General features: G+C 40.1%; 1 protein-coding gene across 2 annotated transcripts in view; it reads right to left on the reverse strand.

Annotated features, from left to right (window-relative positions):
* Positions 1–19,077, reverse strand: part of fndc1 (fibronectin type III domain containing 1) — a 40,604-nt gene extending 21,527 nt beyond the window's left edge. The window contains exons 1-10 of one of the 2 annotated variants that reach the window (XM_017456552.3): positions 18,924–19,077; positions 10,025–10,219; positions 9,774–9,860; positions 8,801–8,869; positions 3,191–3,400; positions 2,847–2,936; positions 1,750–1,870; positions 1,409–1,596; positions 932–1,039; positions 483–671 (exon numbers count right to left, since the gene is read on the reverse strand). In XM_017456552.3, coding sequence (XP_017312041.1) covers positions 483–671; positions 932–1,039; positions 1,409–1,596; positions 1,750–1,870; positions 2,847–2,936; positions 3,191–3,400; positions 8,801–8,869; positions 9,774–9,860; positions 10,025–10,219; positions 18,924–18,996 — 1,330 coding nt within the window. In that variant the 5' untranslated portion in view covers positions 18,997–19,077. The remainder of the gene's footprint in view (positions 1–482; positions 672–931; positions 1,040–1,408; positions 1,597–1,749; positions 1,871–2,846; positions 2,937–3,190; positions 3,401–8,800; positions 8,870–9,773; positions 9,861–10,024; positions 10,220–18,923) is intronic. The other variant, XM_017456553.3, reaches the window with a different exon arrangement.
* Between the last annotated feature and the right edge of the window lie 419 nt (positions 19,078–19,496).

The raw sequence follows: 19,496 nt of genomic DNA on the forward strand, positions 1-19,496 counted from the left end.
TTATCATTAAAGGCAGATGCATAGACATGACTGAAAAAACCCCTGAAAAATCTGGCAACTTCAGAGGCTAGGTTACGCACAGCTAATTTTAATAACTTGAATGGTCAAATCAGAATTTCATCTTAAGCATCTGAGAAAGAATACTCTTGAAACAACCTTCTGATGTAAATATTGATGTGTCTTTTGAACTTTTGAAAGTTGCCATTTTAACACCATAAGCATGATGGCAGTTGCAACAAGTGATGTTTGATTTTAGTTATATCTATTTATGCTTTTGTTGCTTTGTCCTAGTATCCTAGAACAGTGGTTTTCAAAGTGGGGGGGCCTCCACAATTTGGTCGGAGCCACCAAGCCCATCCCTCCCACTGTTAATGCCATTTGGGGGGTCTTGCCCTGGAAAAGTTTGGGAACCCCTGTCCTAGAAGATAATCTTTTTAAACCTAATTATGTTGATAATCAGAAAGAGACAATTTGGGACTTACTTCCCGGCATTGCAACACTCAAGGTTTTAGACTGTGGTCCTTGCCCCTTCCTGTTAGCTGCTCGAATTCTGAAGATGTAGCGATCACCAGGTGTCAGTCCATCTATGGTGGCTGAGGTAGTAGTGCCACGATATGTTACCGACTTTGCTCCAAAGGGTTTCAGGGCTGGAGCATAGGACAGGATATATTCTGGAAGAAAATAACACAGAGTAATACATCTGGTCTTTTATTTTTGGATAGGATTCAAACCTCTTTGACTAATAGAAAGCAGCACTTTGACTAATGCAACATGTAAAACCAGAAGATTTGATTTATTTTTTATTTGTAACTTGGCAAAATACTAGTGTAATTTTCACAGCCAATTCCTTCGGAAAGCTGGCTATACTCCTCACAGACTAAACCAGATAGGAACTGTTATATTATAATCAGGAGTGCATTGTAAGTCTCACCTCTGATTTTACCATTGGGCTCATCAGGTGGATCCCATGTTGCAGTCACCGCTGTACCTTTCCCTCTAAGTGGTCGCACCTCAAAGTTCTCAGGAGGGCCAGAGGGAGCTGCAGAGTTAGGGACACGATGAAAGGTTAGAAGTGAAGAAAATATATACATTGCCAAAGAGAAGGAGCAATACAGAGATTTTGGGTTCCTTCTGCCATGTTTTTCATTTGGAAACAATACATTATTGGTTCTCCAGGAAAAACAGTAACAAAGTCATCATTAGTTCTCCAAGCAGGCAGGCACGGACACCTTAATGATCTAGAGGTTGTTATGACATGCTACATGATTTACACAACTCTGACACGAGACTGTTAATTGTATGCATGTATTTGTTAGCATGAGTATGTGTGTGTGTGTGTGTGTGTGTGTGTGTGTGTGTGTGTGTGTGTGGAGCTCACTTATCTCAAAGAATCCTGGGTAATCCATACCTGATTCAGGAGTCCTTTGGAATACAGATACACTCCATTTTCCATGTTGGTCTCCCTGAGTGATTCGAACAGAAAATTCATACATTCCATCGGCAGAGAGCTTCTCAATCACGAGCCGCCTCTGTGAGGTCTCCTTATATTCCCACCGAGCAGACTCTCCCTTCTCTCTATATCTGACAGTGTATTGCCTACAAGTAAAGGACGTTTATTGTGACGTATCAGAAATCCATTTTGTATAATCCTCCTCTTTCTCATTAGACACTATCCACTATGATGTTAACATATTACACAATCTATGCATAAATCCGGTTTGACCAAAACCCACCTGACCCATTTCTTACCTGGTGCCTTCAGGGATACCTTTCTGTTTCTGGACAAGTGGATCCACCCATGTGATTACAACAGACTGGGGAGACAGAATCCTCACTGTGATGTCTTCCACGTCCTCCACTACATCTCGCTCTGATAAACACGGTTAATGATTAAAGACTTGATTTCCCAAAAGACGGAGACTGTTTTACAGTCGTAAACCGAGTCTCATACCATTACAGCAGCGTTAGATATGATCTGAACTACACGATGTTTTTGAGCAGTTGAAAAGCGTTGTGTGAACGTGTGAGTTCATCATGTAACGTTAGTATTAGAACAGTCTACCTCCATGGAGTGCTGTTCTGAGACATGTAACCTCAAAGTTTTGGAATTCTAGCTGGCAAAACGTTCTGAAACGTACATTTACAGCCTAACAAAGAATGCACTATAAGGTTCGGATTTACATTTACTTCAAAGGTATTTCGAATTCTGAGACACTTAGAAAGTGGATTTTTGACAAACTCAGATAGAACCGTATTCTGTGAGCTCAATTACTGTTTTCTAAGGTTCTATCAGTCTGTTTATTATTATGCCATCTCTAAATCGCATTAAATAAACAAATATTGAACAATAAATGGTAATAAACATCGTTAAGTGATGCTATCCAAGATATTAGCTTTTTTTACATTAGCTAATGTGCCAATATGTAAACACGGTAAGCATGGTCGACCTGGACTGAACCTATTTTATTAATTAATTTATTTTTATTACTCTTATGTAGCATATGTAAAACCGTTACAGGTAAAAGATACTGTCTCTTCTGGCTTTTGTGCTTAGACTTCAAGTGTGTTCTTCTCTATCAGAGTGTAAATGGAACACGGATGTTGATTGGTCAAGGCTGCTTATGTTGCAGGCGTCATATGTTCATCCTGGATGATGCCTGCCTGGTAGATAAAACCAAATTTATCTTGGATTTTGGAGAACTTTCCTCTTTTTTTTCCCCAGTATAACACCAAAAATGTTGGTGAAAGTATTAAAGTATCGACCAGTGAAGTGTTATTAACTCATTTTCAACCAAAATGCCAGATAGAACCTTCAAATACTGAGGTGCTACAATAATAGACTCTACCTGGAGGAGGGTTTTCTGTCTTGCTTACTGGTATGTTCCTCTGTGGTGCTTTCTGTGCCTGCAGTGATATCACATGGATGGACTCAGATGCTACAAACAGAGGGAAATATCAGATACAGCCAGTAATCATGCTATTCACAAAATGATCATACATTTTAACACTATATCGCTTACAAACCACGCTTTAATGAACTCTTAACGCATTCAAGCTTCTAGGATCTCATTCTCCTATATTAAGTAGCTAGGCAACAGTATAATCAGAGATAATATATTACATGCGTGAGGAATATAATATCAAAAGCTAATTTCAAGTAATATTCTTAGAAGATGCCTCGTGTCCTCACCAAGTTTGGGTTTGTTAGCATTGCGTTGGTCTGCCTGGGGCTGACTGAGATCCACCCTATGTTTGTTTTGAGAGCGTATGGGCAGGTATCCTCCTCTGCGTGGAGCCTCAGGGCCTGAGGAGGATTGTGGGGCCCTCTGTCGTAAAAGTGTCGGTCTCTGAACTGTAGGGCGAGGGCTTATCTGAGAGGAGAGCTCAGATGACCTCCTACCTAACAAGAGACCAAGACAATATTGGCATTAGAGTTCTTTGTTTGCTTCAAATAAACTATAGTAGAAACAAGGAAAATGATCAACAGAAAATAGAAGAAAATACTATTTTTTTATGCAAAGAAAATGAAATTGGGTATAATAATTTGAGGTAATTTTTTAATTTTTTTTTTTTTAAACCTAGAGACAGTGATCATTTACAGTATTGCCTATTATAAGAGTACTATCTTCAGAAGCTCACAAAAAAAAATTAAATAGATAAAATGCAGCTTGTTACGTTAGAGAAACTTCAAAGCTCTTCATCGTGAAGTTACAGTTTTACCTCAGAATGACACGGGAGACTTCCAGAACTGTTAAATAAATGTTCACCAATGATAACGTTTTTAAATCCGTGAATGTTGAGCATCCACTATACAAGTCCCTGTGCAAGTTGCTAGTAAAGGAAATGAGAACATATTAGAGCGAGGATATGTATATAAACCTTACAGAAATACTGACCAATAAGAATGTGTGTGTATATATCGACACAATAATAAAAGGTGTATCTTAAAACAAGAAATTCACAATCATTTACAACAAACATTTTTAAACTCAGATGTTTCAGTCATTACGCAGAAATGATATAAAAGTTTGTTTCAGGGACTTAAAAGGCAACGATTTGGGATAATGACCATTTATATGATGTTATTCATTAACTTTAATATCTTTGTGACTTTCCATAGCTGATCTGTTTTTTTTTGTTTTTTGTTTTTTTTTAAATGTGGCATCAATTTGCCTGTGTAAATACTCTGCCTTCAAAAATGTTGATTAGCTCTCGTAGCACACAATGCGATCTTGAATCTCAGACAAAACGTTTGCAGAAAGCAGAGAGAATTTAGCAAGCCACGTTTATGCAAGCGTATAACCATTCAGGACCACACAGTCCTCTACTCTCTCACTTCCTTTCTGCTGTTTTTTCGAGTGTTATTCCCCATATGACTGGACTTGGCTAGCAGACAGCCAGGCAGTTTTTCCTCTCTTTCCATCAAAGCATTGATTTCTCTCCCATTTTTCTGTGTCCTACTTTTTGTTCTCTTCTCATTGCTATGCAGTCTAATATCACCGACAGTGTAATAAAAAACATCCCCCTGGGCTTCTTCTCTGTCTTCCTCGGTAATCAGTCACAGACTGTAGTCTTATTTTGTCATCGGAGACGGTGTCACTGCATTTTGAATGGAATATCTTAATCAAGGTTTCTCAACGCAACACCACAGAGCATATTGCTATAGAGAGATATTTCGGGTTGGCCAGAAGAGAACGAAATCGAGTCACTGAGTGCCGTCGCTCTGCGTCATTTAATGCTTTCTCTGCTCTAGTGCACTTCATCCAATTCATCAATGGCTTAAAAGTCTGCTGTCTTGTACCGGAGAGTGTTTCAGAAAGACAAGGTTCCTCCACCTTCTTCTTCTTCTTTGGCATCGTCTTCCTCTTCCTATTATTATTATTATTATTATTATTATTTACAACGACAGTTACAGTATCTATGTAAATATCCAGACTAGAAATATAATACATCAAAAGCAAAGGACAGAAATGTATGTGGAATTAGTTCTAGTTAGAGGAACAAGTTTGGAAGAAGAGGAAGGTAAATAATGAGAGAGAGAGAGAGAGAGAGAGAGAGAGAGAGATGAACGTCAGCTGAAATCATTCTGTTCGTACTAGCTGGAGCGCTTTGTCATTATTCTGAACCATTATTCCATGCTGTCTCACTTTCCAAGAGGTAAAACCTCGACATATTCACTCTGGAACAACTACTGAAGGTACGTTACTATCACCAGAGAAATTAATATCATACTAAACTAATGAAAGAGACTGTACACGTGTTGAAACACACTTAAACTGCAGCAACATTGGGAAAAGGTGATGCTTTTACCATCATGTATGTTTCAGTTATCTGCAGCCAGGTGTTTCAGTAAAACAAGATTCCTTTAGTTTATTTTTAAATATTAACTATTACCCCTATGAGCGGCACGGTGTGCAGCAGGTAGCATTGACGCTTCACAGCTCCAAGGTTCCTGGTTCGATTCTGAGCTTGGGTTACGGTCTGTCCGGAGTTTTGCATGTTCTCCCGGCCCGTGTGGATTTCCTGCAAATTCTCTGGTTTCCTTCCACTTCCTAAAAACATGGCAGTAGGTGGAATGGCTACATTAAGTTGCCCCTGGATGTCAATGAGTGTGTGAATGTGTACACACATTGGACTGGCGTCCCATCCAGGGTGTATCCCTGTGTCGTACCTCATGCTCCTGGGCTAGGCTCCAGATCCACCACAATCCTAACCAGCATAAATTAGTTACTGAAGATGAATATTACCCCTAATCTTCTACTTTAAAGGCAAGAATTTAGGCGATGCAGCTGAATCAGGCTCAGCCATCATTCGATTATCGGAAAAGACAGAGTATACCACTTTCTCTCTCTTTCACCATCTGTTTCTTACTTTCCTCGTTTACAACCCTTCCCTTCCTAAGGGTTTTTTTTTTTGTTTGTTTAATTTTTGGTATGTGCCTCGCTGCACTCTGTCTTTCTTTCTGGCAGGTGCTGGATCAACCGGCCAGCTCATAGCTGACACAGTCCAGCTATATGCGCACTCAGCTGGGTTTTACAGGGCCTGGCTCCCAACTTGAGTTCACACCTGGTTATACTGAAATGGCCAATTAAGAATTCCTACATGGTATATTCAAACGCTGTTCCACCAACACTTAAGCGTCAAATAACTTGGTGCATGCATCACAAAAGTTTAAAAAAAATAAATAATAATAAAAAAAAAACGTGAGGCTGAAGGAGCTAATGGCTTCATTTTTACTGGTTGCAATTGAATGAGGTGATGATAATAAAACCCAAAGCCCATCGTATTCAAATTTCTGTGAATGTGTGTAATCACTTAACAACTAAGAAAAGGAATCCTTTAGTTATTATGGGGATTTTTGCATCTGTTTTAAAAGTGGACATCTTAAAACACTTTTTAAAATAATAACAACAACAACAACAGCAACAATAATAATAATAATAATAATGCTGACTGTGATTTTGAAACATTTCATTGGAAAAAAGCTTCAAAGAAATGAACCCAGTGCACTCAGACAGACATTAACGTATATCTCTTATTAGCTCCGAGACAAACAGAGATTAGCGTGCAATGTTATGGCAACACCGTGGCATTTCCAAGGCAAATCTACAACAGTACTGAGTCAGCATTATAGGAATGCTAAGCCGGTGCCAACTTCACAGACGTCAATCAGATGCAAACAAAAATCTCTTTTAACTCGGGTCTCTTTCAGTAGTATCTCTTTATCTTTTCTCTAAGCCTCGCTTTATCTTTTAAATATAAATAAGTGCAATCTGACATAATGGGATCCTGCTGTGGTAACTCAATCCACTGAGATACACTTAATATCCCAAGAAGAGAGTAATAATATACTAAGTGCACGTGCATGTGCATTTATTGCTGTCTCCATACAATTACAAAGGCATTTGGAGACTAAGAGCGGTAACTCTATCTGACAGAGCATCCGCAGTGCTACTATAACTATCCACTTTGTTTCTCTTTTACCTCATTTACTCCTGGGAGTGAAGGAAACTATTGTCACTTGGTTTATATAGAAAGATTCCTTCCCTTTATCCTTGGAGAGGTAACGCGCTCACAGTTTGGCTTCAGGCAAGCTTGGAGGATTAGAAAAAGAAATGCATTATTCTGATAAATATATAACTGGGAGACTATCTAATATCAAAGAAGCCACGTCGTTTACCTGGTAGTGCCGAGGAGATTAAATAAATGAAGCTTGCACAGGAAACTCACATGAAAACACTATTGAAAGCATATGGAATTTTTGCCCTTTTTAAAAACGTTCGTTACTGTAGGAACTAACTGAGGAACATTTTTCCCCATTTTGCTTTTTTTTCATTTATTTTTTTCACAGATTATTAAAAATGTAAATATGTAAATATATGCAGTGGCAATCACAGACTAAGGGCTGGCATGAACTAATTTTGTTCAGTACAAATCTGCATTTTCAGAGTATTAATTTTGATATTTGGTTCAAATAAACGGCAGTGATATTACTGTATTGGCGAATATCTCCAGAGTTCCTTATACACAAAGGATTAAATAACCACAATACCACACACAATACTATCTGAATTGTCACAGTCAAAATATGTACTGTGGAATGTGTACCTTTAAGATGTAGGGTTTTGTTGAGCATGGTCATGTGCTGTGTGTGACTACTCTTATTGTAATCCAGAAGCTACGTAGTACAGACAGAGCAGGCTGAAGATACTAGACCCACCAATATTTGCATTAACTTAATCCCGTGTCTTCTTTTTGTATGAATGACGCAGCCACGAGACCTGACTTTATAGCCGTTTTTCAGATATCCCACATTGCTACCCATGTGCTCCGGGCTAAATTCCCTTTCATCTCAGACGATCTGATGCACATCTCTCTCTGCGTAAAAGCATTACAGACTCAGTGTCAGTAAGATTATGACTGAATATAAATGAATCGAACAAGGGTAATATTATACCACTGAGAGGTGTGAGAGAAGCTGGGTGGCAAATTTAGTAAAAGCAAACTGTAACGAAACTATATAGCCAAAAGTATGTGGACACCGGACGCTCACACCTATATACTGCATGCAGTTCTTCCCCAAACTGTTGCAAAGATGTACGAACACATGTAGCATTGAGATCACCGGAACTGAGAGGCCCAAACCTGCTCCATAAAGACATGGTTCGCCAAAGTGTGGAAGAACTCGAGCGGCCTGTATAGAGCCCTGATCTCAAGCCAACTGAACACCTTTGGGACGAACTGGAACGCCGATTGCATCCCAGCTTTTTCTCAGTTGACATAAATAAATAAACTTCATATTTTCTTAACACTGTCCAATATTATTTGCAAAAGCATAGCTCCAAAGTGCATTTCACACGGCTGTTACTTTCACTCCTACACAAGGGTCTGCTCTGAGATTTCAGTTTGGAACATGCCTAGGGTTAGGGTTAGGGTTAGTGTTAGAGGCATGCCTGCCTCTGTCTGGAGGGAAATAAATTCCAAACGGATTCCAAAAAAATCTCCCCACCCCAACCGGTTCACCAGATAAAAACTCCTTCAGCAGTGTGAATTTTAAAATGCTGTTGAAAGACACTGAATTCTGTCATCTGAAAGCTTCAGATGAGTGAATTAAGGTGTGGTGCCTTCATGCTTCTAGACGCTTCTACAGATGGTGAAGGATAGTCGCTAACCGAGACTGTCGACATTCTGACGCATGAGTCCTTCCATATCTGCTCAATACCATTTGAAAAGTGCTAGATTGCTTTAGTGAACCGACATTAGCTATTGAAAATAATGATTAGATTGTATGAGATCCTACCTGGTGAGGAAGCGTTTGCAGAAGATCCACCTTCGACTGCAAAGCCATCCAGTTTTACCCACTCTCCACCTGCAGTGAAAAACACAGCCGTTTTTTCCTCTCAGTCAATTTCATTTACAACAACGGTGACTTATCATGACCAAAGTACCGAAAAAAAAAAAACCAGATGAGAACATATTGTATAACACTTCATTAAAACATCTGCTTAATCTTACACTATTAAAATAAAAATGCTTTGACGGATAAGTTTATGGCCTACGCACAGCGGTAATTTTATGTACTTATTTAACGTGCCGGCGTAACACGAGTGTTTCGCAAATGCAACTATGCATACGGATGTTGTTTCTCAGAGACAGAAGAGGAAATGGTTTTGCGATTTATGTGGCATGCATTGGAGGGGTGACAAACTGCCACAACACAAAGCTTGTCTATTGGCTTTTTATGGTGGAGTGCGATTCCAGATTATATGGAAGGCCAACAGTGGAGGAGAATGGAATAATTAGAAAAGCAGACTGGACTGATTATATTCTGTACCATGCTCAAGTGTGTGTGTGTGTGTGTGTGTAATTTTATTAGTCATCCAGTCTGGCTTTAAAAGGCACGATTAAGAATAAGCGGGGAGGCCATGAAGTTCTAAATATTTTCTGTGTAAAAGATGGAAGAAAAAAAAAAAGAAAAGACGTTTAGCCACATTAAGACTCTGCTGAAGTGTTGATTGACAATGTGATATTGAAATAGTATTTCTGTGAAGTCACTTTAACGTGTAAAGCTTTTATAAGACCGATTTGCTGTGCACTGGTTATACATAAAAGGAGTGTACTTTTGTGGGTTCTTGAATGCAGTCAATTAAACATGCACAAAAACTTCATAGCTCTTCGTGATAAATCCAAGACCCATAATAGCAATAATAGGAAACATTGGAAAGCTCTCTCATACTTTCACGTGCACACACACACCACACACACACACGTACCTCCTGGAGTTTCTGCTCTGTAGACTGGTTTACTCATTCCCTCCTCATTCTCAGAATTGATCTTGAGGAAGTGCAGGACTCCAGGCTCTAACACACACACACACACACACACACACGCACACCGTGCAAATTAGACAAATAGTGCATGCTGTGGTCATGCATTTAATACTTCATTAGCAATTCCTTTACATCTTTGCATGACTACTGACGGTCAAATCTGCAGCCAGTAATGTAACATCTATGCACCTTACCTACGTCCTCTAGTACCTCGGAGCGGCGGTCCTTGTCCACCTTGATGAAGCGCAGAGACCTCATAGACTTGCCGTAGCCGATACTGTATCGATCCACTGGCCGACCGTCCAACTCATTAGGTGGGTCCCATGTCACCCTTAATCCCTTCTCCACTGACGTTAGCTTCACATTTCGTGGATGGAGTGGTTTAAATGCTGGAAGAGAGCCAAACAAAATGACTGCTCAGTCACACGTGCTGTCAATCCGAAAGTTATTTACGTTTATTTAGGTGAGCAATAATGATCAGCTTAACAAAATGTACTAAAGGGTCACAACATCTTCTATATATATATATATATATATATATATAATTTGATGTGCTGAATAAACAAAGCCTATGACCTAGACACTTTGAGAATGATCGGCTGAAACATAATGAGCTCCATAGCAGCATGTGAGGTGTCATTATAGCAGGAAATAGAGCTTCAAAGCTGCCTAAAATGCCCGGATTCTGCAGCCTCTTTCTTGCACACCATGGCGCCGGACTGATGTTCGTTTGAAAACTACCGAAGAGCTCTTTTTATTGGTTAACACATGGTCATGTAACAGTATAACGTATAACAGTTGTCAGTCATTGTGATCTGGAGCTCCTGGACTGTCGTTCACTTCACAAGTGCCGACGATTGTGGTTTGGGTAACGGCGCAGGCTCTACCATGAAAGAACGCGATCACGTGACCAGCGTGCTCTATATATAATGTTCTAACTCTATGAGTTGCACAAATTGGGACCTCTGGTGTACAAACAGTGCAATTGTTGTATTAGACGCGCAATTAAGAGATCGCTGATATGGCACATTTCCGCAATTCACATTGTCCCGATTTTTGATCGTGTTGTATTGGGTCACAGTGTACTGCTACTCCACTACGGATCTTCTCCTGCCATCTTCATCTTCTCGTGCCAGTTCTGGAATTTGAGTTCAAAACCTTCTGGTCACACCTTCTGTAACTGACAAACCAACAACCCTCAAAGGTCATTTAAGTTCAGCTGGAGTAAAAGTCACAATGACTCTTGCAGATTGGTCTCAGATCCAGGAAACGGACTACTCTGTAATCCACATTCTTACAAAGGAGCATCGAATGAAGCTTATTCCCACATGACCACTTACAGGATTTATTTCTACCTAATGCCAGTGCAAGACCAAGACTAAATATACCAAAACACGCACACAGAACTATGTAGATAAAAGGAATACATGTCCCATCAGTCCATTTGCTCAAGCGTACACAGAAAATAGTGGATGATTTTTCCTGTGTCCTTAACACTGAGTATCAGTTCCTACCCTCTGGCAGAAGGTCTAGACTGCCAAGGTGCAAACTCACACGATACAAGAACTCATTTGTGCCAGCTTCAATATATATACTGAATATAGGCCTAGGGAACTCTTATTATCTTAACTCTTAAGAGAATATTAATGCTGGGACTGTGCAATATGGTTTATCGTACTACGTCGCTACTAACTCATTACACTAACTCCCCTGTAACAGACTTTTCACACGACCGTGTTCTTAGACCATCACCTATTTGAATTAGCATGAGCAAATCTTTTATTGATTCGGAGTAACATTTTCCTACGGAATCAATTTGAGCTTAGTTTGTGACAAGGGGCCAAGATCAAGACAAAACGGGCTCAAGACCAAAAGGAGATCAAGATCAGGATGCAGTGGTCTCAAGACTGGCCTCGAGAACTACGATATCAGTGCACCACTATACTCAAACTCTTAAACTTATTTATGCGACATATCAGGGATTCGATGGATGTTCAGGGCCGTGTAGCTCCGCTAAGCATTGCTAAACCGTATAATAGTTAGAGTAGGTGCATTTGGCCAACGTAAGAAATAATGAACCCATCTGCTCAGTAAAGGCGTGGCTTCAGCGAGTGCACGTGAGAGAGGATGTTGCAAGCACATGGTGTTTATGTCATGTTCTGCTGTGGTTTTGGACTCTGTTTACTGGAAAATACTTTTTAAACTACTCGTTTCTGAACGTCTGTGTTTTATTGTTATGGGAAAAAAAAAAATGTATTACAGAACTTGACAGTTTTATAGCTGTTAAATCAACTCTGCAATTTGGAGTGTAATTGTAATTAGGATTTCTTGCCAAAGAATAGCTAATAACACCAAACACTAAGCTAATGCAGACGTCCCATGAGATCACCTTTATTAAAAGAATGAACTGCGTGTTTTTTTTTTGTATCGCACCTTTGGGTATGGATTGAAACATATGATTGACATCACCGCCTTGACAAATACAACAGAGATCACCATACATCTACAGTGGTGCTCGAAAGTTCGTGAACCCTTTAGAATTGTCCTATATTTCTGCGATGACCACGTGTTATATTTTTGTCTCGTTTGTTTAATTGGGTCTACTTTTAGGTCTTGTATGAAAATCTGATGATGTTTCAGGTCATGTTCATGCAGAAATATCGGCAATTCTAAAGGGGTCACAAACTTTCAAGCACCACTGTATAACACAAATAGGTATTTGTCTTAATCATAGTATATTCACGGGAATAAAAAAAATCGAGAGACACCGTACACTATATGAACGAACCCACAAGAAAGGCATTCACTATATATATATATATATATTTTACACATTTTATGTCTGGCAATACAATAAACACACGTTAGTAGTGTGTTCCAAAAACACACCATACACACACACACACACAGGCACATGCTCACAAACTCTAGTCTCTAAAGCTTTGTCTTAAATTTGAATATCACTGGAATAGATAGCGCTCTATAAAACTAAACACTTTCACCTCAAATAAACAGTTTATGGAGAGTAACTGAGACGTCATAATTCCAATACTAATAGAAAGCAAATGAACTGACTCGACTTTAGCCCAAATTTCAAAGAAGGTCTTGTGAGCTTTTTTTAATTTCTACTTTTTCGACAATAAAAATAGGCAAGGTGTTTACGAGCATCATGTTATTCTTGAGCTCATTTGCAGATCACTCATTTCTTAAAGCATCTTTACATGAACGGTGATTATAAACGGTGCATATGATGGATGTGCATAAGGTATGCGATACGCAAATGGACCAGGCTGCTGGGCAAGTTTGTTCCAGTTTATACTTCCACACCCTCATACCTTCTTCTCTGGTTGCCCACCTTGGTGACGTAGGAAATTCATATCTCTATGAGTGGAAATGAAAGAGTTTTTTTTTCTTCTTCCATTTCCCATTCAAAGGCCACATAAAGGTGAAAGATAATTTTATAGTGGGATAAAAGTAAAATGAGAGGTTTGTGGAATGGCATTTTATTTGGTCACAGTGTCAGGGCATAACCTGTAGTGTGTAAGTGACTATGCTTGTGTCTGCCATCGTGTCAGCCAAAAGAGCTGCAGGGCAAGCACCTGCCGTTTAAACGCCCGAGTGTCAGTGAAGTATGTGAAATTTATGTATTAACACCGTACTGAAACCCACACAGAGACAAACCATCTTTCTCACCATGTTCACTGCTATTATTTCAACAATAGACATTTTCACCATCCATTAAACAACACTGACTATATATAATGAACATCATGTGGTGCATTCGTGCTTATAAAATTACATGGCAGCCCAAATGTGAGTTGGATCAGATGTGAAGAAATCAAGAAAACACAAAAACATGGGGTAGCAGGTGTGATTTCTCCTGTGATTCAACTATATACAGTGCATTCGGAAAGTAATCGGACCTTTTCATAGTTTCCTGTTACGCTGCAGCCTAAATTGTAATACAGTCATTTTCCCCTCATCATTCCGATCTGTAAAAATATATTATTAATGAAAACATATAAACAATTTTACCCACTTACATATTATATTAATGATAAGAAATCGAAATATCACATTCAGACAAGTATTCAGTCCCTTTACTTAGTACTTTGCTCGAGGATATTGGCAGTGATTACGGCCTTAAGTTTTGCTAAGTATGATGTTTTAAACTAGACCCATTCAGAACATCTCAAGCTCTATTGGTTTTAATGAGGAATGTCATAGTACTACTATTCTCAGACCTCTTGAGAGATGTTTAATTGTGTTTAAGTATTGTACCAGCTCTGGCTGGGCCATTCGGAGACATTTCCAGACTTGTCCCGAAGCCGAGGAATTGTCTTGTATATGTGTGTCATTGTAGTGTTGAAAGATGCTGAGCTCTCTTGAACAGTTTTCCGGAAGGATGTCTCTGTACTCTGATCAGTCTATCTTTTCCTTAATCCTGACAAGACTCCCAGTCCCTGCTGCCGAAATATAAATCCCCATAATGATGCTCTCATGACCATGCCTGACTGTAGGGATGGCTTTGGCCAGGTGATGAGCAGCACTTAGTTTTATCCAGATGTAGTGCTTAGTACTCCAGCATTCCAGAGTTCAATCTTGTATTTTCCAATCAGAACAGAGAATCTTGTATCTGATGGACTGAGAGTTCTTTAGGCAAACTCCTAGTGAGGCTTCTTGTACCTTTTACTAAACGAGTGGCTTTCATGGGGCCACTCTGCCAAAAAGACCCGATTGGTCCAGTTCTGCAGAGATGTTTTTTATTCCCTCATCTCCACGTAGGAACTCTGGAGTTTGATCAGAGTGACCTTCAGGTATTTGGTCACCTACGTGACTAAAGCCCTTCTTTACCTGTTTGCTTAGTTTGGCTGGGTGGCCATGTTCTAGCAAAAGTCTCTGGTTCTGAACTTGTTCTTTTCGGCATTTTGGTACCTTCCTCAGACCTGTGCGGCAACGCAATCTGATTTCGGAGGTCTACAGACAATTCCTTTGGCCTCATGCATTGTTTGTCGCTCTGAGATGCACTGTCAGCTGTGGGGGTTTAATATCGATATAAACCCCCAAATCCTGATTGTCCCATAAACTGTATTTAACTAACTTTAATTCGAGCTCTAGAGACATCTAAATGATGATCAATTCAAATGTGATACCAAATTTGAAATGTTATCGCATAGGTCTGAATACGCATCCATCCATTTTGTCTACCACTTATCCTACACTGGGTTGCAGGGGAAACATGGAGCCTATCCCAGGGAACTCGGGGCACAAGGTGGGGGACACCCTGGACGAGGTGCCAACCGATCACACAGCAAAACACACACAACTCACACAATTTGGAAAAATGCAATCAGCCTACAATGCATTTCTTTGGACTGGGGGAGTAAAGCGGAGTTCCTGGAGAAAACCCCCGAAGCACGGGGAAAACACGCAAGCTCCTCGCACACAGGACGGAGCTGGGATTTGAACTCCCAACCCCGGAGGTACGAGGCAAACGTGCTAGCCATTTTAGATTATTACTCTGCTGTGACAAACCACTGAAAAAGTGAAGGGGTCTGAATACTTTCTGAATGCGTTGTACATCTTGACTAAGGTATGTGAATTGTTTCCTGAGACAGACATCATTAATGCCCAGGTGCTTCCCAATGACCTAAAGGCAGCTGTTACTAAATGACATCTCATTTAGCAAAGACAAAGAGCTCTGCTGAGGAAGAGAACTGCTGTCTTGTTAATAGACATGCATTGACTTGAGTCTCCTCTCGGATTAGAGATCTAAGCAGACTTGTTTTCTTCTCTCCAGTTTTAAATCGCATTTATGTCAATCAGACACAATACAATTAAATTCCTGTAGCTGGTTAGGGCATGATTTTTTCCTTCTTCTCACATCGACCCTGTCTCGCACGCACATCTGACCTCTCTCCCTCCCTCTGTCTGCGTATATGTACGTCTCCCTTTTGTGTCTGTGTCTCCCTATGTTTCTATCTTTCGTCCTCTCCTCTTCCCACCGGATGTGTGTTTAGGTATGAGGTCGAAGGGGAAAAACCCTTTGAATACATATTGTTATCTGTGAAGCAGATGTGTGTGGCTGATGTTGTTGGACACTGACAAGTGGGATATTAAAATGAGTAAATGTGATGAAAAGAGAGCCATGTAACACTCCATAATGTAAAATCCATAGTATCAGAGAAGGTACTGTACTGTACAGAGAAGGCCTTTTGTTTTCTCATGTAAAGCCAGAAGGTCTGCCTTATTATTATTATTATTATTATTATTATTATTACACTGCAGGCAGCATAGTGGTGCAGTGCTTAGCATCGGAGAACCAATGAACCAGGCTTCCTATTTCGATTGCGAGCTCGGTTTACTGTTTGTGTGGAATTTAGCATGTTCTCCACATGTTCATGGGGACTTCCTCGAGTTCTCTGGTTTCCTCCACTGTCCAAAAACATGCATGTCGTGGATCGGCTAGGCTAAATTCCCCCTAGGTGTGAATAAATGTGTGACCGTGGACTGCCATGGGAGCTGCATGGACGGTCGTCTCATCTGCAGTGAATTCTCCCGTCTCACACCCCGTGTTCCTGCGATTGGATCTGAACTCACCACGACCCTGACCAGGATCACGAGGTTACTTTTGGCCAAATTTGGCCTTTTGGTCGCATTTTGGCCAAAAAGGAGTTGACACCTCAACTTTAAGAAACCATAATGACATGAAAATATTTATATTTGACTTTTTTAAAATCTTGCCCAGGCCATGTTCCTGCATTGAGCATGTTGGGTAAGGGACCTTGCTAACTAAGTATGATTTCCTCACACAGAGAAATTCATGCTTTGATGAAGTGGGGAAGCGAAATGGACATAAGCCTAATGAATTCTGTTTGTAATCACATAGCGTCTATCAAAATGCTCTGACTTTACTTACTTGTGGTTAAAATGCATGCAACAGAGACAGATATATCAGCTTGGGAAGCCTGAAGCCTGTATATATATATATATATATATATATATATATATATATATATATATATATATATATATATATATATATATATATAGATGTAGATGTAGATGTAGATATAAATATAAAAGCCAACTTGACTCTTCATTTGAATTTAATAGATTTAATCTAATTACCAATAGGGAAAAGAGTGTAAATAATGTCGACATGAATCTTACTGCCGTTTTAGTGGGTACTCATGAATTTAGTGGGTGCAGTAATAAATATAACGGTACACACTTGTACCGAATATATCCAGAGTTGAATAATGTTCTTAAAATAAAGCCGTGCTGCCGTCAGAACGAGACCATTAATATATTCGACACTGGAAATCATGGCTACGAAAAGGTTTGAGAGCTGCTGTAATAGGAATAGACCGGACACACGACAACTACAGGTCTGGTTACAGTACGGAGAAAGATGGACGTATGAAGAATAAAAGTGGGGGAGAAAAAGTAGATGTCAAAATTGCACAAAAAAAAAAGAAAAAAAAGAGATGATTTCTGAATGATCCGCACAGACGCTGGTTTGGGTTAACAAGCGGAGAAATCCAGAAGAATCTAGACTGAGAACAGACCTCTAATACACAGCTGCTGACAGCAGTTCCAGGCTGCACTGGTTGACCTCATTTACAGAACCACTTCCAAAACAGAAAAAAAAAAAAGTGAGAGAAAAAAGAGGCAAAGAGCGAGAGAAAAATGTCCTATAGTAACGTGGCAGCTAACTCTATTCACTGGGACACACGCACGTCCGAGATTCCTCAGCTATACCGCTCTTTCCTTACTGCGTCGGGACGGAGGAAAGTCCGAACACAACGGATTTCACAAACTGGAGAGTGAAACTCGGACACATCTGCAACATGACTCGCGAACTCTCTGATGGCACGTTCTCAGGATGGCTCTAATGTTCGGAAATACCTGCTGATCGATCAGGGATCCATGCTCATTGCTGTGTGTTGCACTTTACCTAAACAGATCGTGCTCCTCCTGAGCAGCCCCTGTGCTCAGTCCGAGCTCGGCTCTATTAGCTGGCTATACAGTGAGATCACTCTTTATTCTTTTTTTTATTATTTATTTTTTTTCTTGCTTTTTTTGGCACACAACTCTCACTTTGAGAGCATTTTCCATGAGAGTGTTCTAGACAAGCAGTTCTTTCACGATGAATCCCTATAGCAAAGGGAGTCCAAAGTGATCCTGGATGGCACATAAAGGTTCAGACACATAATAATAATAATAAAAAAAAACAACCCCAAACAAACAAATAAATAAATAAACCAATTCATGTATGTAATGATATGACTAAACCGATGAACGTTCAGAAGCTGATGTCTATGACCGGGATGCGTATGAAAGACATAAAGTTTATTCCGTACAATGCAAACAGTTTTTGCAGGATAATTAATAGTGCATGCAAGCTACATGAGCACTACTACTGTAAGCCAGACCCAAGCGCAGATTAGAGGCAGACCTCAGGCATATTAGATCAGGCCCCTGGCACGCTCGTGACAATATCTGGGTCTGGTTTTAACCGTGATTTATTGTTTAATATTTGTAATCTTAAATCGCTGGCAAAGTTGAGGTCAGAAAAGCAATATCTCCAAAAGGTTTTTGGAGTCAGTGTAGAATTTACAGCACGTGAAGGTTTTACGCTTGGAATGGAATGCACATTTCATTATTGAACTACTGCACAGAAATGCCATTCCTATTTAACGTGGTCTATATTGTAAAATACAAGGACACAGAATAAGCACAGTCAACATTTTGACTTTGAACCTGAGCAGCCCAGTCTATTAGTATATTTCTACTTCTTTACTTAGCTTTTTTTTATTTATTTATTTTTTAAAAATTCTACACGTGCGATGCTTACAAACAAAAAGAAAACAATAAAGCCAAATAATATGCATTTCTCCTGCAACTCTGCTCGTGATTATTTAACTTCCGAGCTAGTTTTTTAAAATCGTTTAATGGTAACGCACGTGCCGACAGACCTGTGATGAGCAGCATGAAGTGTGGTGTGTGTGTGTGTGTGTGTGTGTGTGTGTGTGTGTGTGAATGAAGTATACCTATGATGAGCACGCTGCTGAAGTGTGTGATGCTTACCTGTGAGCATCGGGCTGAGGGAGCAGAGCGCGAGCAGGAGCGCAGGGAGCGCGCGTGCTGCCGGTGGACACATAGCGAACAGAAGTGGTGCAGCTCGCGCGCCGCTCCGGAGAGCGCGAGAAGAGGCGGGGAGCCGCTCCCTACCTTATGGCACAAACTCAAACTCACCCTGCCCTGCTTAACAGTACATGAGGACTCTGCCTCACCGCAAGAGGGCGACACAGGCTTAATCCAAAAATCGCAAAATCCGGAGCGCTGATCGTCAGAAACTATGCGAGACATGTACCTCACTGCCTTAAGTGATATTTTATACGTTTTAAATGTCTGGCTAAATGTATATATCCACAGATGATTAGTTCTGAGTCCTCTTGTTGTTTCATGGGAGTGTTTACATGACAAAATGCATATAATATAGTAATATATGGAGACCAGGAATAATTCAACACATGTTGTATTATTTTGTATTATAACTCTCAAGAATCTTACAATATCCGCCCGAAGGGACATGACTCACAGAATGAGCTGCAGTGACGGACCCGATGCATCTGACCGACCTCAGCTGCTCTCTTTACA

This window comes from Ictalurus punctatus, chromosome 25 (genome assembly GCF_001660625.3).
Source record: "Ictalurus punctatus breed USDA103 chromosome 25, Coco_2.0, whole genome shotgun sequence".
NCBI classification, from domain to species: Eukaryota; Metazoa; Chordata; class Actinopteri; order Siluriformes; family Ictaluridae; genus Ictalurus; species Ictalurus punctatus.